This window comes from Lissotriton vulgaris, chromosome 9 (assembly GCF_964263255.1).
Source record: "Lissotriton vulgaris chromosome 9, aLisVul1.2, whole genome shotgun sequence".
Taxonomy (NCBI): Eukaryota; Metazoa; Chordata; class Amphibia; order Caudata; family Salamandridae; genus Lissotriton; species Lissotriton vulgaris.
The window spans coordinates 258370948-258394558 of NC_141697.1; the positions used below are offsets into that span (position 1 = coordinate 258370948).

Below are 23611 nucleotides of genomic sequence, written 5' to 3' on the forward strand. Positions count from 1 at the left end.
CCTATCCTACTTCCACATTTGCCCTGAGCAAGTGACCAGGAGCCCAGCTCCAACAGCTTTGTGGCCTGCTAGCCAGCAGCCACCAAGCGGAAGCCCCTTTTTCCTCGTTGGATAACATTGGGCCTAACTCCCTCTGCACCCGGCCGCCGCTGGGGGTGAACCAACTGTAATTACACGACCCTGGGGGACCCCTTAGTCTATGCCCAGAACCCTAACTTTACCAGCCAAGTACTCACCTGAAAACCGATAACTCACTTACCTGCCATTGGATAACATTGACTGGTTTGACTCGAAAAACCTAAGTGTGAAGTTTTGGAAACTAAAAATATTCATATAAAATCACCCGAATTCCGAAGTACTTGCCTTTGATCAGGGGAGAAGCCAGTACTGAACCTTGTAGCCCAGTACTGAACTGCAAAAGTAATCCTTTAAATCGTTAACTAGAAATCTGTATTTTCTCCATAGGAATCCATTGTCTGCCTTTCTATGAAATTCCTTCTGTCTTCTTTTGAAATCTTGAAATATTCTGTAAAAATCATACGAAATACTGAAACGCAATTACTCACCTGTTTTAAGTTGAGACCCCAGTGCTTTACCCAGGAGCCCAGTACTGGATTACAAAAGTAACAAGATCATGCTTTACCTGCAACCTGAATTTTCTCCCATTGGATAGCATTGCCAGTTTTTCATTGAAAAGTTTCTAAGTGTGAACTTTTAAAACAACTTTATATTCCTGAAAAATCACTACCATAACTAAAAGATTTTACTAAATTGGTTTCAGCTTAGACCCCAGGACTGAACTCAGGATCCAGTCCTGGAACTACCAAAGTAATCTACAAAGTAATCAACTGCATATATGATGATAAACCCATTGAGCTCAATGGGTTTGAGCTCAATGTCTAGAATTGTGTTGCCTACTGCAACACCTGTATCTATTGTGTTCACAAAATTTATTGCCTCTTTGCAAAGTAATTACATGAGTACTCCTATCGAGAAAAGCATATTTTTATACTTGTTGGTTCTAAAAATAAAACAACTATATCTGTTGATATAAAAACAATTGGCCTGGAGTTCAGTCCATGAGTGTGTGAAATCTTTTGCTGACTGAGTGTGTACAACAAATGCTTTACACTGTCCTCTGGCATTGCCTTTCTGCTCGACCAAGCTACCACTTTTGAGAGTAAGGTCAGTTCTGACTTTAACCTCTGGGGTTTGTGGACCCTATACACACTGTACCGTATTCTGGTCCAGTATATATAGAGCTAATTTCTCACACCCGAACCTTGCCCGAACATCTCATAATATCCAGAATTTTCCTTTCCTTTCTGGAACTCGTGGTTCTAAGTGTTCGAGGCATGTGGGCTGCTGAATTCATATCTTGTGCATAGATCGCTGCCTAGTGTTGGGTCCGGATGATTGCACTTGTTGTCTTGGAAGAGTCTTTGAAGTATCACAAGGTAGGTGACTCCTCCCCTGGACTACAGTGCCTATGGGCATCCATCCTCAGATTGTTTTTTTCCGCCATTGGGTTCGGATGCAAACTCCTATACTCCAACCTTGGAATCAAAAACAAAACTTTTCGGAGGAGCTACGCCAGCAAACAAGATTACCGCGTAAGCTCCCGGCTCCGCCGACCTCTGACTCCTGCCAGAAGATCCTGTTATTTATCCTTTTTTTGCGCCCTGCCTCCGTGTGTATGAACTAGACTGGAGCTTAACGGTGCAATCCCAAGATTTCTACCAGTTTGGTGGACAAAGATACGTCGTGTGGCAGTTTGCGGTCTAGACCAGCCTGGAAGCCGGGGTCTCGAGTACTGGCCCTGCCGGGTTTCATTTGAACAACATCGGCTGTAGTTGTGTACCAGGGTCTGGTCTACCGAGGTGGAATTTTTTTTTCTCTTGGACTGAAGTTGACGATGGTTGGCTGAATTGGTGAATATCAAAGGAGGGGTGACGACGCACAATTGGAGCGGCGGTCGGGGGTCTCTGGCCCGGCGGCCCGGTTAGGGCCCCGCCGGTGTTCGCTGGGTTGGGATCTCTGCCGGCGGTGGCTGATTTCGGACTTTTATTGTCCCCAACGATAAGTCCCCCTCTGAAGTCGTCCGTTCCGCATCCACCTATTCCCCCCCGGAGAGACCAGACTCTCTGGGGACGTGAATATGATCGAAACTAAGCAAGATGTTGTGGAGCGGACCGAGAGTTATCTGTCACTACGAACGGTGTTGGCAGCCATAGGGTCACTTCATGTTAGCATTAAAGCCCGCATCCACAAAATGATAGTGTTTTTGTCTGGAACTGGGCGGGTCGGACCGGACCCTGGTCCTCTACAAGAAACTAAACAACTTAAGATACCCAAGATGGCCACTTCGATGGAGGAAGCAGACCCCGTACCATGGGAGACGTTGGAGCCTTTGACCAGTATTTTGTGTGCTGAGAGCAAGCTTGATGCCGCAATTGGATTGTCAGGCCTACGATCGTTGCCGACTAGGGATCGACTACCTGATGGACTACCTGATGCTCCCTTTCCGGAGACTTTTGATGGGAACTGTTGTTGGTTTGAAACTGCGTCACTCCCCTATACATCGGCACCGCTAAGATGGCGGACGAAACAACTTTGGGAATCCATGACGGTGTGGGGAGTCTTTGGACTTAGCGGAGTTCTCAGTAACTTTCATCTCTCTGCTTCGTCTTGGATTGAACTTTGCTACAGCCTTTTTGTGCATTGACTATCCTGCGGAAGCGACAGTATGTCCAGAAGGGGCGCACATATTTGATCGGAAGGGTCAAGGATGAGACTGTGCGATTGAGTGTGCCATCGGGTATTACTGGACACGGGGTTTGCAACCACGACGCGTTCGGGAGGTTGGGCGGTGTTTGGAGTTTCCCCTGTTGCGCTACGTATTTATAGCTTAATAGATTTCGAGACCTTAGACTAGGAATTCTTGGCTTTGGCGGGGGGAGCGGAGCCCGGGGGCATGTAAGAAGATGCCCTCCTCCATTTTCTACTTTTAGTATTTAGTTAGTTGGGGTGACAGGCACACTGCTTGTTGGGGTTAGGCGACAGCCATATGCAGGGGTGCAGGGTGGGGGGATGGGTTTATTGTTTTGTCTCCTTTTTTGTTCTTATGGTTTCTTTTTCTTCACACTCTTTCACTTTCCTTTTATAAGTATAGTTGGTGGAGCATCCGGACATTGTTGGTATTCCAGTATCTGGTGCTCATGCTTCTCCGATTTTCCTGATTTTATGGGTGGGCAGATTCTGAGAGCTTGCGCTTAACGTGAATTGTGTTCGAGGCATGTGGGCTGCTGAATTCATATCTGTGCATAGATCGCCGCCTAGTGTTGGGTCCGGATGATTGCACATTGTTGTCCTGGAAGAGTCTTCAAAGTATCACGAGATAGGTGGCTCCTCCCCTGGACTACAGTGCGCATGGGCATCGCCTCCATCCCCAGATTGTTTTTTTCCGCCATTGGGTTCGGATGTGTTTCGGTTCCCTCTGTCGGAACCGATAGTTGTTCAACTTTCTACTCGAGACCAAAAGGTCTTTAGGCTGAGCGTCGGTATAGTTGCGTTCGGGTTCTTGTCTGACTCTCAGCTCCGAACTCTTGCTACCCTTCCGCGTGCTTTCGGCGCGGACGGGCCTACACTACACTTCTGCTATGGAGCGGACACCGTTTAAGAAATGCCCGGTGTGTAACTCCAAATATTCACACCTCGACGTGCACCCCGTGTGCAATACATGCTTGTCACCGGACCATGACGAAGACAGCTGCATGGCGTGTTCGAAATTCCGGTGCAAGAAAACTCTGAAGATTCGTCGGGCCAGTCGGCTCCAGGCTAAGTTCTCAGCTACCGCGGCGCCCCCACCAGACGACATATTCCAAGAATCTGTCGTAGACGAGGACGACGTACAAGGTTCGGAATCTAGTCCCGCGTCCGAAGGGGATGCCTACGACGCGGGTGATGAGGACTTTGACGAAGTCGCCGACGAGGTAGGGGACGACGATCGGGCTATTGCCACCGTAGGGGATAGCTCGGAGGAGGAGCATCCCCAACCAGACTTAGGGGTCAATCCCCTTTATACGGCCCAGGTCGAGGGATCGCCTTCGGGCCTTACCCAAGATCTACTTATAAGTCCTACGTCCCCGCCTCCGGGCCCGGTCACGGACATTTCTGAGGCAACACTCCCGTTGAAGAAAACGAAAGTGAAGCCATCTGGCCACGCACCCTCGGATGCGAAAACGAAAGTGAAAGTTAAGCTGGGGCAGAAGGTTCTGGAGGCGTCAACTTCCAAAAAAGTCAAAATGGCCGACTTGAAGAGCCACGCCAAGATGGCCGACCCGAAGCCCTCGGGGTCGGCGCCGAAGGCGAAGTCGACCGACGCGGCTGCGTCGGCGCCGAAAGGGGTCGCGGACCCGAAGACGGCTCCGAAGAAGCGCCATGCCGACGACGCGCACAGGGCTCGGCCGGCGCCGGCCCTTGTGAACAAGGCGCATGAGGTGTCGGCCCCGAAAAAGGTGCCGGTCATCGATCCGACTCTCGACGCGGGAGGATCGCTCGAGCCAGTCAAGCCTTCTCCTGCCATCACAAAGAAGGTAGCGGAATCCCTGCAGCGGATACGGAAGGACAGTGTGGTTCCCACGCAGGACACTGTAGCGCCTAAGCTCACACCGAAGTCGGCAAAGGCGCAAACGCCTATCCGTTTTACCTTGCCGCCAAAGTCGGCACCGAAGGCTTTCGCGCCGAAACCGGGCGGCCCATCAAAGGAGGTATTGACGCCGAAGGCTGCCTTAGTGGTGTCAAAGCTTCGGCTCCAGCCACTTGCTGAAGAGGAACGTCGAGAGGTTATCATCGCGCAAATACTGGAAAACTGTCTCTCCTCAAGAGGAAAATCACCACTGAGCCGGTGTTGGAACATTTCCGGATCCCTCTCAAAAAAAAGAGGGACTCTGCGGACTCTTCGGCCCTGATGGAACCTATGTCTCCACAAGCCCTAGGACACTCGCCGACTCATTCCGCCGCAGCCGATGCGGACGAGGAGGACGCCGAGTACGTCTATCCGGCGTACTCGGATCCGGAGGAGGAACACGTACCGTGGTCGGCCGGAGGCGACCCGGAGGACCCGCAGTCGGGCCAGGACACGCAATTTTTTGCGGCCAAGACATCACCGACAGAGGACTCGGCGGCCTTCAACGCTCTGATCGAAAGAGCTGCGGCTAACCACGATGTCGAGCTGCACTCAGACCCTGTGGATGTGGACTTTTTATTCGACACTTTCTCAGTGGCTGAAAAGTCGGTCAAAACACTACCAATGCTTAAGGGAGTGCTCAAACACGCAACGGAGGTCTTCAAGGAGCCCACCCGGGCGCGTGTCGTCAACCCTCGCATTGACAAAAAATATAAGGCAGCGCCCTCGGATCCGACATACATCAAGGGACACTTGCCACTGGACTCGCTGGTTGTATCCAACGCTCGGAAGAGGGCGACCTCGCAGACCACTGGTGACGCTCCTCCCCCAGACAAAGAGTCCAAGATCTTCGAGGCCTCAGGGAAACGAATCGCTGCACAGGCAGCGAATATTTGGAGAATCTCTAACACACAGGCCCTACTTGCACGCTATGATAGGGCTCATTATGACACCTTAGAATCACTACTGCAACACTTGCCTGACCAGTACAAGGAGGCAGGGGAAATGCTGATTCAGGAAGGAAAGCTCATCACGAATGCATCCATAAAATGTGCGCTTGATGTGGCAGATACAGCCTCCAGGGCGATCAACACCAGTGTGTTGCTTAGACGGCATGCTTGGCTTAGAATTTCAGGGTTCAAACCCGATATTCAAACAACAATACTGAATCAAACAGTTAATCCTGACCACTTGTTTGGCCCTGAGGTGGATGCGACGCTGGAAAAGATGAAAAAAGATACGGAAACTGCCAAATCTATGGGGGCCCTCCAAAATCAGCAGTTTCGGAGTGGTTCCTTTCGCCGCTCAAATTCCAGAGGCACCTCAAGGGGTCAGGCATCGCAGTCCACACAGTATTACAAGAGTAACACCCAAACCTCGTACAACAACAAGGGTAGAGGTGGCTACAGAGGCAATAATGTCAAGGGCAGGGGACGTGGAAACAACAGCTCCAGGTCCACCACCGCCAACAAGCAGTGACGTCTTGTCACTGCCCCCCGACCATACAACTCCGGTCGGGGGGAGACTCCAGCAGTTCCTGCCGGCGTGGAAATCCATCACCACGGACAGGTGGGTCAAGTCTCTTATCCAGTACGGTTACTGTCTGGAACTTACTTCCATTCCACCAAACATACCCCCAAGGAGCCGTCCTATGTCCGGCGAGCACTTGACCTTGTTGCAGCAGGAAGTTCTAGTCATGCTGCAAAAAGGGGCGATAGAGCTCGTTCCATTGCAGGAAAGGGGAACAGGGGTTTACTCCCTGTATTTTCTAATCCCCAAAAAGGACGGATCCCTCAGGCCCATCCTGGACCTCAGGCCCCTCAACTGGTACATTCTCTCGGAGCATTTCCATATGCTCACGTTACAGCAAGTGCTCCCTCTGCTTCAGCAGGGGGACTTCCTGGCTACGCTGGATCTAAAAGATGCATATTTTCATATCCCCCTGCATCCTTCCCACAGGAAGTATCTCAGATTCACGATTCAAGACCAGCATTACCAGTTCAGGGTTCTGCCGTTCGGGGTCACCACGGCGCCAAGGGTATTTACAAAGTGCCTGGCGACTGTGGCGGCACATCTCCGTCGCCAGAACGTCCACGTCTACCCCTACTTGGACGACTGGCTCATCCAAGCAAAGACAGAACAGCAGTGCGTGGACCACGTGTCACGCACCATTCATCTCCTGCACGATCTGGGATTCTCTCTGAACTACCCAAAGTCCCATCTCCAGCCCGCCCATGTGCGACAGTATCTGGGCGCGACGATCAATACTCTGGCAGCCACTGCGCAGCCCAGTTCAGTGAGAATCGCCAGTATCCAGACGCTGATCCAACGATTCAGACCTCAGCACTCGCTTCCCGCGAAGGTGTTCATGCAGTTGATAGGCATGATGGCCTCCTGCATCTCCATTGTCCCGCACGCGAGACTACATATGCGTCCGCTTCAGGAGTGCCTTGCACGTCAGTGGACTCAGGCTCATGGGCAACTGACAGACCTAGTGTTGGTGAGCGGTCGGGCATACAACTCTCTGCATTGGTGGAATCCACAAAACCTTTGCAAGGGCCGACCATTCCAAGAGCCTGTGCCGCAGATTATCCTGACGGACGCTTCTCTCCAGGGATGGGGAGCGCATGTACTCCACTACACAGTGCAGGGACTATGGACACTACAGCAAAGGAAGATGCACATCAATGTGTTGGAACTGATGGCAATCTTCATGGCCTTAAAGGCGTTCAAAGTACATCTGTGCAACAAGGTCGTGTTGATCCGGACGGACAACATGACAGCCATGTACTACATTCAGAAGCAGGGGGGCACACACTCTCCACAGCTGTCTCATCTGGCTCAGAGCATGTGGAAGTGGGCCATTCAGAGGAACATCTTCCTCATGGCGGAGCATCTCCCGGGCAAGGACAACCAGATGGCGGACCTGCTCAGCAGGCACAGCCACCAAATGCACGAGTGGGAGATACATCCATCAGTACTCCAACCGTACTTCCAAAAGTGGGGTCATCCAGAGATAGACCTGTTCGCCACAAAGGAGAACGCAAAATGCCAAAGCTTCGCCGCCAGGTTCCCACACCCGCAATCACAGGGCAATGCGATGTGGATGAACTGGTCAGGCAGATTTGCGTACGCTTTTCCCCCAGCACCTCTGATACCGCTGGTGGCACGCAAGCTCAGGCAGCACTCGATGACTCTCATCCTGGTTGCTCCAACGTGGGCTCGCCAATCGTGGTACACCACGTTTCTGGAACTCTCCGTGGTACCGCATCAAAGGCTTCATCTCACTCCCAGCCTTTTGACGCAGAGCCATGGCGACATTCAGCACCCAGATCCGCCACAGCTCAACCTGGCGATCTGGCTCCTGAAGTCCTAGAGTTTGGCTACCTCAATCTACCTCCCGATTGCATGAACATCATTCGGGAGGCAAGGAAGCCCACTACTAGAGCTTGTTATGCGGCTAAATGGAACAGTTTTGTCATCTACTGTGTCAACCACAATATTGACCCGCTAGATGCCTCCATTCAAAACATCATTTGTTACCTGTTCCACCTGTATCAATGCAATTTGGCGTACTCTTCCATCCGCATTCATCTGTCTGCTATGGCAGCATACCTCCAGAATAGGCAACACCTGTCACTCTTTAAGGTCCCTGCCATCAAGGCCTTTCTGGAAGGACTCAAAAGAGTCATTCCACCAAGGACTCCACCAGCTCCGGAATGGAACCTCAATGTGGTTCTTACAAGGCTGATGGGTCCTCCCTTCGAGCCACTGCACTCTTGTGAGCTTCAGTTTCTGACTTGGAAGGTGGCGTTCTTAGTAGCAATTACATCGCTACGGAGGGTTAGCGAGTTGCAGGCGCTCACCATCCAAGAACCTTTCTTCCAAGTACATGCTAACAGGGTTGTGCTCCGCACTAACCCTAAATTCTTACCCAAGGTTGTATCTCAATTCCACATGAACCAGACAATTGAGTTGCCGGTGTTTTTCCAAAACCCAGAGACGCTGGCGGAGCGGATGCTCCACACCCTTGACGTTAAGAGAGCCTTGATGTACTATGTAGACAGGACAAAAGATTTTCGCAAAACCAAGCAGCTTTTTGTTGCTTTTGCCACACACCACAAGGGAAACGCTATCTCCAAAGCTGGGATCGCTAGGTGGATCGTGAAATGCATTCAGATCTGTTATGCTAAAGCTAAGCGCACTCTCACTATCCCACCCAGGGCCCATTCCACCAGGAAGTTGGGGGCCTCTATGGCTTTCCTAGGTAACATTCCCTTAGAAGATATCTGTAGAGCAGCCACATGGTCTACCACACATACTTTCACTAAACACTACTGTGTAGACGTGCATTCCAAACAGCAGGCAGCTGTTGGGCAGGCTGTTCTCAAAACACTTTTTCAGACTGCTGCAGCTGGCACGGGCGGCCGCCGCTAATGGAGGGACTGCTATGTATTCTATGCACAGATATGAATTCAGCAGCCCACATGCCTCGAACTGCAAATGCTACTTACCAGTATGCATCTGTTCTTGGCATGTAGGGCTGCTGACATTCATATCGCCCACCCTCCTCCCCGGCGCCTGTAGCAGCTGCAGTATTCATTCATTTATGTTCGAGGCATGTGGGCTGCTAAATTCATATCTTAGCATTAGATCGCCACCTAGTGTTGGGTCCGGATGATCGCACATTGTTGTCCTGGAAGAGTCTTCGAAGTATCCTGAGATGGGTGGCTCCTCCCCTGGACTACAGTGCGCATGGGCATCGGCTCCATCCCCAGATTGTTTTTTTCCGCCATTGGGTTCGGATGCGGTCTCGACGTCTCTCTGTCGGAACCGAATAAACATCTAATTTAACGGCCAAAAGGCTTTGGGTTCTTTACGTCGGTATTGTTTGCGTACGGTCTCGAGTTCTTCCGTCTCTCGGAGCCGGAATCAGCGGAGTTTTTACTACTCTTCGGACATCGAGGCCTTCTCATCGCGACTCGACACTAAGTTCCCAACATGGAGCGGAGCCCGTTTAAACTCTGTCCGCTCTGTGGGTCCAAGTACCCACATATAGACGTGCACCCGGTCTGTAATAAATGCCTTTCGCCAGACCATGACGAAGGAAGTTGCAGGGCCTGTGCGAGTTTCAGGTCGAAGAAAACTCTCACGATTCGGCGCGCGGTGCGCCTTGTGGCCAAACAGGCGGCCCCGGATCCAGAGAACATATTCGACGACCAAGAAGAGGAGGACCAGAGCCATCATCTTCAAATCTCCCCGCCTGAGACGGAGGTCGAGGCTGATCCGGAATATGACGACGACGGAGTCGTGGGTCAAGGCCTTGAATACGTCGACGAGGTAGGGGACGACGATATGGTTTATGGGGCCGCGGAAGATAGCTCAGGGGACGAGCTATGCCCCGAAGTTGGCGGACATCTGGAGAGGGTCGCGGGATCGCCTGTCGGCCTTACCCAAGACCCTGCAGCGCAAGCCACGGCCCCGCCTGCTGGCCCGGCCACGGACATACTTGCTGCGCCGAGGGTTTCGAAACCGAAACTGAAAGCAACGGTCTCGAGTGCGCCTAAAATGGCCGAACCGAAACCGAAAGTAAAGGACTCAATCGTCCCTAAGATGGCGGTCGCAACGGCGAAAACAAATAAACCGGCGGCCTCATCGACTCCGTCGACCTCCGGTCCGCAGAAGCCGAAGAAACACAGCGATTCCGCAGGTTCGAAATCGGCGCCGGAGGAGAGATCCTCTAAGAAGGGCGGCACGCACAATACAAGCGCGCCGGCGCAAGCAAAGCCAGCCAAGGCAACAGACACAGCCCCGGCTTCAACGGGGGCATCTGTGCATCGCTCCAAGGACTCGGGGTCGGCGCCGTCCATCCCTCAAAAGGACCAACGGAGCGTCGCATCCGAAGGCAAGGCCACCTCGTCGGTGCCAAAGACATCGGTCACCGACGCATCTCTCGTGGCTGCTTCACTGCAAAGAATTAAGGAGAAGGCTTTCTCTTCGTCGACGCCAACGCCATCGACGCAGAAGGCGGCAGACGTCCCGGTCAAGCCCGCAAGTAAACTCCTCTTCCTTCTACCGCCAAAAGTGGCGCCGAAGGCCTTCTCATCAAAATCGACGCCAAAGAAGTCGGAATCTTCTACGGCAGGGGCATCTTCGAGTCAAGTGCTCGACCCAGAAGAGGATTCGGAGTGTTTCATAGACGCGGACACGGGGAAGTTAACCCTTTACAAAAGGAAGATAACTTCGCAGCCGGTGGAATCCTATGTCATCCCCCTAAAGAAGAAGAAGTTTCCACAGGACGCCTCAGGCCTCATGGAACCTATCCAGCCTCCTCTGGGAAGGAGCCCAACACCGTCTCCAGACCACTCGGAAAGTGAGGGCTATGGTGAAGATGAACAATACACGTTCCCAGTAAATGAACCTGATGCACAGCCAGATTCTTATTATGTCATGGGGGACCAAGGCACCCAAGATGTGGGACAAGACCCACAGACTTTCGGTACACGTGCATCCCCTACAGAGGATTCTGCAGGTTTTCATGCACTCATTGAGAGGGCAGCTGCTAATCATGATGTGGACATGCATGCTGACCCAGTTGAGGAAGACTTTCTATTCGACACCTTTTCAGTTTCGGAAAGAACTGTAAAGACCCTGCCTATGCTCAAAGGGGTCCTCAAGCATGCTGCGGACATCTTTAAAGAGCCTACCAGGGCGAGGGTGGTCAACCCACGTATTGAAAAAAAGTACAGACCAGCGCCTGCAGACCCTGCATACATTCGAGGACAGTTGCCGCTTGACTCCCTGGTGGTAGCAAACGCACGCAAGAGGGCCAACTCCCAAACAACGGGTGAAGCTCCTCCCCCGGATAAGGAGTCCAAAGTGCTAGAGGCAGGAGGCAAAAGAGTGGCTGCACAGGCTGCCAATTTGTGGCGTATTGCAAATACACAGGCACTACTGGCACGTTATGATAGATCACATTACGACACACTAGAGCAGATTGTGGAACACCTGCCTCCGCAGTTTCAAGAGGGCACCAAAATGATTATACAAGAAGGACAACTGATCTCCAACGCGGCCATAAAGTGTGCACTTGATGCCGCGGACACAGCCGCTAGGGCCATTAACACCAGTGTCATGCTCAGAAGACAGGCTTGGCTCCGCATATCGGGGTTCAAACCTGACATTCAAACAACCATACTTAATCAACCAGTCAATCCGGATAGACTGTTTGGTCCAGATGTTGACACCACCCTGGAAAAAATTAAGAAAGACACTGAAACTGCTAAATCTATGGGGGCCCTACAATCACAGCAGTTTCGTGGCAATAATTTTCGTCGCTCAGGTGCCCGTGGAGTCACCAGAGGACAGTTGGGTCAACAGTCACAGTTCCCTAGAGGTGGCGCACAGTCCTCGTACCCCAAACAAAACAAGAGGGGCTACAGGGGAAACAGCAACAAAGGACGTGGCAAAGGAGGCAACAATTCACGCTCCTCTGCCCCAAGCAACCAGTGACTCTCTGTCACTGCCCCCCGACCATTTAACACCTGTCGGGGGGAGAATACAGCAGTTCCTGCCCGTCTGGATCAACATCACCACAGACAGGTGGGTGCGACAGCTTATCCAGTACGGTTATTGTCTAGAGTTAAAGTCCACTCCACCCAACATTCCACCAAGGCAAAGACCTATGTCCGCAGAGCACTTGCACTTATTGCAGCAGGAAGTGTTGGTGATGCTGCAAAAAGGGGCAATCGAGCTCGTGCCAGTGGGGGAGGAAGGAACAGGGGTTTATTCCCTGTACTTCCTCATTCCAAAGAAGGACGGATCTCTCAGACCAATTCTGGATCTCCGTCCCCTCAATCTGTACATACTGTCAGAGCATTTCCACATGCTTACACTGCAACAGATCCTTCCTATGTTAAACAAAGGAGACTTCTTAGCAACCTTAGATCTCAAGGATGCTTATTTCCACATCCCGCTACATCCGTCCCACAGAAAGTACCTCAGGTTCACTATCCAGGGCACGCACTATCAGTTCAAAGTCCTACCCTTCGGAGTCACAACTGCCCCAAGGGTGTTTACCAAGTGTCTGGCGACAGTAGCAGCGCACCTCAGGAGGCAGAACATCCATGTCTACCCCTACCTCGACGACTGGCTCGTTCAAGCCAGGTCGGAACAGCAGTGCGCCGCGGACATGTCGACTACCATTCACCTCCTTCACGACCTGGGTTTCTCGTTGAATTACCCAAAGTCACACCTTCAGCCGGCACACGTCCGGCAGTTTCTGGGTGCGACAATCAATACCCTGACGGCCAAGGCGCAACCAAACCAGGTCAGGATAGACGGCATACAGTCTTTAATCCAGAAGTTCAGACCGGGACACTCACTTCCAGCAAGAGTGTTCATGCAGTTGATAGGCATGATGGCCTCCTGCATCTTCATAGTCCCTCACGCACGGTTGCATATGCGCCCGCTCCAGGAGTGCTTAGCAAATCAGTGGACACAGGCTCAGGGACAATTAACAGACCTAGTGTTGGTTACCAGTCGGGCATACAACTCTCTGCATTGGTGGACTCCACACAACCTTTGCAAGGGCCGACTGTTCCAGGAGCCAGTGCCACAGGTTATCCTGACAACGGACGCATCTCTCCAGGGGTGGGGAGCTCATCTGCTCACTTACACGGTGCAGGGACTATGGACGACGCAGCAGCAGAAGATGCACATCAACTATCTAGAACTGATGGCGATCTTCATGGCACTCAAGTCCTTCATTGTACATCTGTGCAACAAGGTGGTGTTAGTCCGGACGGACAACATGACCGCGATGTACTACATCCAAAAGCAGGGAGGCACCCACTCACCACAGCTGTCTCACCTGGCTCAGAGCATGTGGAAGTGGGCCATTCAGAGGAACATCTTCCTCATGGCAGAACACCTCCCAGGGAAGGACAATCAGATGGCGGATCTGCTCAGCAGATACAGTCATCAAATGCACGAGTGGGAGATACATCCATCGGTACTCCAACCGTACTTCCAAAGGTGGGGTCGTCCAGACATAGACCTGTTCGCCACAAGGGAGAACGCAAAATGCCAAAGCTTCGCCGCCAGGTTCCCACACCCCCAATCGCAGGGCAATGCGATATGGATGAACTGGTCAGGCAAATTTGCTTACGCTTTTCCCCCGACACCTCTGATACCACTGGTGGCGAGAAAACTAAGGCAACACTCGATGACACTCATCCTAGTTGCTCCAACGTGGGCGCGCCAAGCCTGGTACACCACGTTCCTCGAACTCTCAGTGGTGCCGCATCAAAGACTGCGCCTCACGCCCAGACTTCTGACGCAGAACCATGGAGAAATTCAGCATCCACATCCGCAACAGCTCAACCTAGCGATCTGGCTCCTGAAGTCTTAGAGTTTGGATACCTCAACCTACCTCCTGAATGCATGAACATCATCAAGGAGGCGAGGAAGCCGTCAACCAGGGCATGCTATGCCGCAAAATGGAAACGTTTTGTCATTTACTGTGCAGACAATGACATAAACCCGCTAGATGCATCTATCCCTAACATCATTTGCTATCTGTTACACCTTTATAAGTGCAAGCTAGCGTTCACTTCTATTCGGATACATCTATCCGCCATCGCAGCTTACCTTCAAAATAGGCAGCACCTCTCAGTCTTCAGGGTGCCTGCCATTAAAGCGTTTCTTGAAGGTCTGAAACGAGTCATTCCCCCAAGAACACCGCCAGCTCCGGTGTGGAACCTCAATGTGGTCCTCACCAGACTGATGGGACCGCCATTTGAGCCACTGCACTCGTGTGAACTGCAATTCCTGACGTGGAAAGTAGCTTTCCTAATTGCTATTACGTCACTGAGGCGTGTTAGTGAGCTACAAGCGCTCACAATCCAAGAGCCTTTCATTCAGATTCATCCAAATAGGGTAGTCCTACGTACTAACCCCAAATTCCTTCCAAAGGTGGTGTCACATTTTCATCTCAACCAAACTATCGACTTGCCGGCATTCTTCCAGAACCCACAAACAGTGGCGGAAAGAATGCTCCATACGTTAGACGTACGGAGGGCGTTGATGTACTACATAGACAGGACACAACACTTTAGGAAAACAAAACAACTTTTTGTTGCCTTCTCACCACAACACAAAGGCAACCCGATTTCCAAAGCAGGAATAGCCAGATGGATTGTTAAGTGCATTCAAATCTGTTATCAAAAAGCAAAGCGCACTTTAACAATACCCCCAAGGGCGCACTCCACACGCAAATTGGGGGCATCCATGGCTTTCCTAGGAAACATTCCTTTAGAGGACATTTGCAGAGCAGCCACGTGGATTACACCACATACCTTTACAAAACACTACTGTGTTGATGTACATTCCAAACAGCAAGCGGCTGTAGGACAGGCTGTTCTCAAGACACTTTTTCAGGTTTCTGCAGCTGGCACGGGCAACCGCCGCTGATGGAGGGACTGCTATGTATTCTATGCTAAGATATGAATTTAGCAGCCCACATGCCTCGAACTGAATATGCTACTTACCAGTATGCATCTGTTCTTGGCATGTAGGGCTGCTAACATTCATATCGCCCACCCTCCTCCCCGGTGCCTGTCGCAGCTGCAGATATACTATTGTATTCAATCATTAGCATGGACATCCTTTACACTTTTCACTCCATCCTCTGCCACAATGGCGAAAAACAATCTGGGGATGGAGCCGATGCCCATGCGCACTGTAGTCCAGGGGAGGAGCCACCCATCTCAGGATACTTCGAAGACTCTTCCAGGACAACAATGTGCGATCATCCGGACCCAACACTAGGTGGCGATCTAATGCTAAGATATGAATGTTAGCAGCCCTACATGCCAAGAACAGATGCATACTGGTAAGTAGCATATTCAATATATGCTCATAGCATGGTCATCACTCACGTACTTCACTCCATCTCTGCCAATGGCTAAAAACAATCTGGGGATGGAGGCGATGCCCATGCGCACTGTAGTCCAGGGGAGGAGCCACCTATCTCGTGATACTTCGAAGACTCTTCCAGGACAACAATGTGCAATCATCCGGACCCAACACTAGGCGGCGATCTATGCACAGATATGAATGTCAGCAGCCCTACATGCCAAGAACAGATGCATACTGGTAAGTAGCATTTGCAATATTGCACTGTGGCACATCCTGTTTCTCAAACATTGGCATAGGCGTCCCAGCCATTTCTTCCCTACTTAATATCCATCCTGTATCTACATCTGTCCGCCTTTTTATTATGTCTGAATGTATGGCACCTGATATATATATTATTTTCTTTGTTTTGAAACTAATAAAAAGATTTATTAAAAAATAAAAAAATATAAATAAAAAAACTTTTCTTAAGGCTAAAAGGCCTTCGATTCGACTATATTGTTCTCGCTCGGTACGTCTCTACTCGATCCAGCTTTCCATCTCAAAGCGGTCGTCAACTCGGGCCGTTGGGCCTTTTCGACGCCACGTGAGCCGACCGTCGATGGAAAGAAGCCAGTTTAAAATGTTCCCACATACTGATAAGCACTCAGTATGCAACAAGTGCCTTTCCCCAGACCATAAAGAGGAAAGCTGTCCAGCCTGTGTACAGTTTCAATCCAAAAAAACTATTAGGAACCGACGTGCCGCCAGGCAAGAAATTCAGCAACAGGCACCAGACCCAGACAACATCTTCGATGACGAACAGGAGCTACAAGAAGTGCCAGACTCGGACCTAGAGATGGTCACCGTAGGGGACTACTCTGACTCCGATGACGAGATCCCACCGGGGCAAATGGTGAGTACCCTGCCCGACACCATCTACCCCATGAACAACTGCTCCGGTCAAGGCATCGCCAAAAGGCCTTAGCCAAGATCATCAAAAAGTTTCGCTCCCCCCGCCATCCGGCTTGGCTCCGAAACCAAAACCTTCAGAAACACCAGGGCCCAGTAACATCGTACCAAAGAAGGTTCCATAGCCAAAGAAGGTTGTTGACCTGAAAACGGCCGCACAGCCAAAGAGCGTCAAGCCGAAAAAGACTGTCGACCCCAAGAAGGCCGTGCAGCTTAAACTTGTCGAGCCAAAAGTGGTTGTCGAACCGAACAAGGCCACGCAACCTAAGGGCGCTGAACCAAAGAAGGTTGCCGACCTAAACAAGCCTTCGGCACCAAAAAACTTCGACTCGGCAAAAGGCGCCGTACCTAAGCCCGCGTGAAAGCCAGAACGACCCATCGGACCGAAGACACCGGCTCCGAAGAAGTCAGTTGATTCACAAAAGACAATCGACTCGGGAAAGGACACTCAGCTGAAAAAACAAGTCTCCAGTCGATCCGAACAGGAACATCGACTCGGAACAAAACACTTCTCCGAAAAAGCCTACGGAGCACAAAAAACGCGTCGACCTGAAAGAAAGTCGACCCGAAAAAAGGCCCTGAGCCGAAAAAAATCGGCTGCTAAACCAAAAGTCGTCGATAAACCAAAGCCAAACACCCAACCTAGGACTGTTGAGGAAGAACTCTTCCACCCAGATCCCTCTGACGACCAAGCAAAAATTTATATCAACCCAGAGACTGGTAAAGTTACCATCCTGCATAGGAAAAAGAGGCCTTTGGACTTTGAACCTCAGTCCCCTATTCCACTGAAGAAAACGGACTTTGGGACTTCTCCTTCTAGACCCTTCATTCCTTTTCAACCTATCATGCCTGCTACTCCTTTTAATCCATACATTCCTTACTCTCCCTCATCATGGGGACGATGAAGGTAACAGAGGGGATGAGCCACAGCCTCAATATGACTTTCCACAGGACCCTGAACCACAGGAACCATGGGAAGAGCCAACTGACCCTTACAATACCCACCCCATCCCTGATATGTCCTCTTATCCTAAGCCGTCACCTACTGATGACACCGTAGTTTTTAATCAGCTCATTGACAGAGCTGCACAGTTCCACAACGTGGATATGCATAACAACCCTGTTGAGGAAGACTTCTTGTTTGACACCTTCCCTACATCAGAAAAAAGTGTCAAAACACTTCCCATGTTAAAGGGAGCTCTGAAACATGCACCTGACATATTTAAGGATACAGCCAGGGCACGGGTAATCAACCCCAGAACTGAAAAAAAGTATAGGGCAGCCCCTACAGACCCTACTTATATCAAAGGGCAGTTACCACTGGATTCACTGGTAGTGGCCAACGCATGTAAAAGAGCCAACTCCCAAACCACCTGGGAGGCACCTCCCCCAGACAAAGAGTCAAAAATACTAGAGGCATCAGGGAAAAGAGTAGCAGCACAAGCCTCCAACTCGTGGAGGATAGCTAAAACACAAGCCCTACTGGCTCGTTACGACAGGGCACATTACGACCAGCTAGAGACCCTAATGCAACACCTACCTGAGCCTTTCAAAGCACAAGCCCAAGATCTCATACAGGAGGGAAAATTCATAACAAACGCCTCCATCAAATGCGCGCTTGACGCAGCAGACACTGCAGGTAGGTCAATCAACACTAGCGTCCTACTCCGCAGACATGCATGGCTGCGTATTTCTGGTTTTAAAAATGAGGTACAGTCCACTATCCTTAACCAGCCTGTTAATCAGGACTCTGTTTGGCCCTGCTGTCGACACCATTTTGGATAAAATGAAAAAGGACACAGACAGAAAAATCAATGGGGGCATTGCAATTTCAACAACAAAGGGGCTCCTTTCGTCGCTCCTCATACAGGGCAAATACACGAGGACATATCTCACAAACAACGGCCTCATATAAAGGTAACACACAAAGTTCCTTTACCAAAAACACAACCAGAGGAGGCTACAGAGGTAACAATACCAAGGGAAGAGGACGTGGAGGCAATAACACCAGAGCCTCCACTGCCTCAAAACAGTGACTCTTCCACTACCTCCAGACCACTTAACACCGGTCGGAAGGCAGGCTCCAACAGTTCCTACCCGTCTGGAACACAATTACCACAGACAGGTGGGTGAGCGAAATATCAGTCTGGCTACTGCCTAGGACTGACTTCTACACCACCAAACATACCACCCAGACATTGTCCAATGTCCAGAGAACACATCACCCTGTTACAACCAGAGGTGAACTGCATGCTAGAAAAGGGGGCCAAAGAGCAAGTCCCTTTCCAACAGCAAGGGACAGGAGTGTACTCCCTATATTTCTTTATTCCCAAGGACAGCTCTCTCAGACCCATATCGGACCTCAGACCCCTAAATCAATACATACTGTCAGAGCACTTTCATATGATAACATTGCAACAAGTGCTCCCGTTGCTACAACAAGGGGATTTCCTAGCAACACTGGACCCCAAAGATGCGTATTTCCACATACCCATCCATCCAGCCCACAGAACATACCTCAGGTTCACAATAGAAGGTCAACACTACCAATTGAAGGTTTTGCCCTTCTGGGTTACCACGGCTCCAAGAGTGTTTACAAAATGCTTAGCGACAGTGGCAGCACATTTAAGGAGGCTGCACGTCCATGTGTACCCTTACCTGGACGATTAGCTAATGCAAGCAAAATCGTACCAACAATGTGCAACACACACGTCTCAGACAATCCAGCTGCTACACAGCTTAGGATTCTCAATCAACTACACAAAATCACATCTGCAACCGTCCTACATACAGCAGTACCTGGGAGCTACCATAAACACCTCAGTGGCAAAGGCATATCCAAACTCAGCCTCCTGCGTATTCATTGTCCCCCATGCCAGACTTCAGATGGGTCCATTGCAGGAATGCCTAGCACAGCAATGGAACCAGGCTCAAGGACGACTAAAATACCTAGTGTTGGTAAACAGTCGCACTCACAACTCTGCAGTGGTGGAACCCACAAAATCTTTCCAAGGGGCGACTGTTCCAAGAGCCGGTTCCACAACTAGTACTAACAGCGGACGCATCATTGACAGGCTGGGGAGCCCATCTCCTTCAATGGTACAGGGGCTCTGGACAAACAAACAAAAAAGGCTGCATATCAACCAACAAGAGTTGCTAGCGATATTCCTAGCCCTAAAAGCTTTTCAGAAATACTTGTACAGCAAGACAGTGTTGAATCGGACGGACAACATGACCACGATGTACTATATCCAGAAACAGGGAGGAACTGAACTCACTCTCCAGATGCTTTGTGCCAGATGGGACAGCTGTGAAGTGGGCGATTCCAAAAAACATTTTTCTCCTAGCAGAACACCTTCCAGGGAAGGACAACCAAGTTGCCGACCTGCTCAGCAGGCACAGCCAGCAATTACACAAATGGGAGATTCACCCCCAGGTCCTTCAGCCATTCTTCGAGGAGTGGGGTCACCCAGAAATAGTCCTGTTCGCCACAAAAGAAAACTCGAAATGCCAATACTTTGCCACCAGGTTCCCACATCCATTGTCACAGGGCAATGCGATATGGATGAACTGGTCAGGCAGATTTGCGTACGCTTTTCCCCCAGCACCACTGATCCCGCTGGTGGCTGCGGCAACACTCCCTCACTCTAATCCTAGTTGCTCCCACATGGGCGAGACAACCATGGTACACGACATTCCTGGAACTCTCAGTAGTTCCCCCATCAAAGACTGCACCTTGCACCTCATCTTCTAACTCAGAACCATGGAGAATTCAGACACCCAGATCCCAATCAAATGTACCTAGCGATCTGGCTCCTGAGGTCTTAAAGTTTGGATACCTTAACTTTCCCCCAGTTTGCATGAATATCATTAGGGAGACAAGAAGACCAACCACACAAGCGTGCTATGCAGCTACATGGAAAAGATTTGTTATTAACTGCACCAATAACCAAATCAACCCATTCGATGCTTCAATACAAAACATAATATGTGACCTGCTGCACCTACAAAGATGTAACTTAGCATACTCTTCAATACGGCTACACCTCGCTGCCATAGCAGCATACATTCAAAACAGGCAACACCTATCACTGTTTAGAATACCAGCAATCAAAGCCTTCATAGAGGGTTTAAAAAGGGTAATACCCCCTAGGCACCCCCCTTCCCCAGTCTGGAATCTCAATATGGTGCCTACCAAACTCATGGACCCTCCTTTCGAACCTTTACATTCATGCGAACTACAATTCCCAACGTGGAAAGTTGCATTCTTGGTAGCAATCACCTCACTCAGAAGTGAGTGAATTGCAAGCGCTCACAATTCAAGAACCTTTCATGCAGGTACATGCCAACAGGGTGGTTCTTAGAACAAACCCTAAATTCATGCCTAAGGTTGTATCCAATTTCCATATCAACCAATCAATAGAACTGAGCTGAGAAAGCCATGCACACACTAGATGTAAGGAGAGCTCTACTTTACTATGTGGACTGAACTAAATCCTTTAGGAAAACAAAGCAACTGTTTGTTGCCTTTACACCACAACATAAAGTGAATCCAATTTCAAAATCAGGAATAGCCAGATGGATAGTTAAATGCATTCAGATATGCTATCAAAAGGCAAAACGCACTTTAACCGTCCCCCCCCAACAGCACACTCCACTAGGAAAATGGGGACATCCATGGCTTTCCTAGGAAATATTACTCTTGAAGATATCTGTAAGGCAGCCACATGGACCACCATACACACTTTCACAAAACACTACTGTGTAGATGTGCAAACAAAACAGCAAGCTTCTGTAGGCCAGGCTATCCTCAAAACTCTTTTTCAAACTGCTGCAGCTGGCACAGGTAGCCCCCGCTAGACGAGATAGTGCTATACAGTCTATGCACAAGATATGATTTCAGCAGCCCACATGCCTCGAACTGAATATGCTGCTTACCAGTATGCATCTGTTCTTGGCATGTAGGGCTGCTGACATTCATATCGCCCGCCCTCCTCCCTGGTGCCTGTAGCAGCTGCAGCATTCTCTCTGGCATGGTCAGCTCTTACTTTTCTATCTCCATCTCTGCCACAATGGCGAAAAACCATCTGAGGATGGAGAGGATGCCCATGCGCACTGTAGTCCAGGGGAGGAGTCCCCTGTCTTGTGATACTTCGAAGACTCTTCCAAGACAACAAGTGCAATCATCCGGACCCAACACTAGGCGGCGATCTATGCACAAGATATGAATGTCAGCAGCCCTACATGCCAAGAACAGATGCATACTGGTAAGTAGCATATTCCTAAAATGACGTACTGGAGGAGCTACCCACAGGGCACAAGTCCTAAACAAGCATTGGCATAGGCAATAGGTCTCGCCTTTGGAACCTTATAAGTGTTTAACGGTGCAACAGTTAATGTTGTTGCACCAAGGATATTGTGCTGCATAACTAAGTACTTATAAGGTCCCAAAAGCGAGACCTATTGTCTATGCCGGTGCTTGTTAAGAATAGGGATGATGCTCTCATCCCCTGATAGACTAATCACTTTAGCGCTTTGACGAACTTGGGCATTTGTTTACACTTTGTAAGTTATCCAATCAAATCTTATCATTTGTAATCCCGTTTCTTAGAAGGTTGGTGCTCTAATAGGGGGCCCATCAATTAACATCAATGTTTACATCTTCTCAAATGGTTTAATTGTAGGAGATCGAAGAATTTTCCCTGAAGAGAGAGTAGCTACTCAACCTCCGGTTGCCCCACCACCGCCTCCAGCTCCACGTGTCGAAAGGAAACCAGAGACAAAAAATGTGGATGACATTTTGAAGCCCCCAGGTCGCAAGACACGACCAGAGCGAGTAAGTAGCCAACATCCAGTAAAGTATTGACATACCCATGTGTTTATTTGATCTCATGAATTCACATACCACTCATGTTAAATATTTCTATGAAGGCCACAGTGTAAACGTTTCCTTTTAATGGCACTTTTTGGTATCTGTATGCGCATGCTGCTATCTGAGTTTACCGGTCGTGTGCTTGTCCATTAATTGCTTTCCTAATTGTTCAAGTTTTTGCCTTCTGTGTTGCTTTTCTGATTGTCCGTTCTAGCAATCTTCCTTTAGTCCTTGCCTGCCTATTTTGTTAAGAGTGTGTAGACAGTTATTACTTCTTGCAATGTTTATAGCAGCTGAGCATACGGATGGTGTGGTAATTTTCTTACCTGATCTGTGTTGCATATATTGCCACACATTTTGAGGTACTGCACAGTTAAGTCTCTGTAGTCAAGAAACCAGCTTGCAAACCCAACTGCTTTCTTAGTTTTCATTGAGCACAGATATATTAGCCTTTGCAGGTTTTTTTTTATAGAGCACCTTGCCCCAAATTACCCCAAATAGTGTTTATAAACTTTTAGGGACTCATTTCTCGGAAACTACATATCCTAGACAAAACATTCTGGTGATATTTAAGGAAACAGGCTCCTTGTAGGTTTACTGCTGGGAGTTTGTCATTACGAACCCCACAGCACCATAATGGCTACACTGAAGACAGGGAAGTTTGGTATCAAATTTATCAGCACATTAAACCCACACTGATGCCAGTATGGGATATAATGTAAACTGCACAACAAAGGGCATCTTAGAGATGCCTCTTCAAACCCGACCAACTCCTAGTCACCTGACTGAGTGGCTGCTAGGCTGCCACCACTAGACATGTTTCTGGACCCCTGAGTTAAGCTTGCTGCTCTCGGGCCTAAAACAATGCACATCCTTGGACGAGGCGCCAAGCCTCCTCCCCCAGGATGGGCAGGGTTCACGAAGTAGCAGCTTCAAAGGCATGCCTCTTTGTGAGCCTCTCCAGACGATGTGCAGCTTTCAGCAACTGGTCCCCACTGGTTCTACCCCCCACTTTGAGTGGGAGAACTATCCCTAAGGTGGAAGAGGCGAGGTGTAGCACAACCTCGAGACCCCACCATCTTGAGGAAGGGGAGGCTCAGCCAACCAGGGACAGGTTTCTGCCCTCCTCCCACTGGAGAGTGGCAGAGTGGCAGAATAGGGGGTATATCCATTGGTCCCTGCCC

General features: G+C 50.0%; 1 protein-coding gene across 3 annotated transcripts in view; it reads left to right on the top strand.

The window, feature by feature from the left end:
* The window catches only part of YLPM1 (YLP motif containing 1), a 923718-nt gene that overhangs the window by 426985 nt on the left and 473122 nt on the right, over nt 1-23611 (top strand). For all 3 annotated transcript variants that reach the window (XR_015299909.1, XM_086937497.1, XM_086937498.1), the window contains exon 10: nt 22240-22391. Coding sequence is in view for 2 of the 3 variants with exons in the window: in XM_086937497.1 (XP_086793623.1) it covers nt 22240-22391 (152 nt within the window). In the remaining variant the exon portion in view is untranslated. The remainder of the gene's footprint in view (nt 1-22239; nt 22392-23611) is intronic.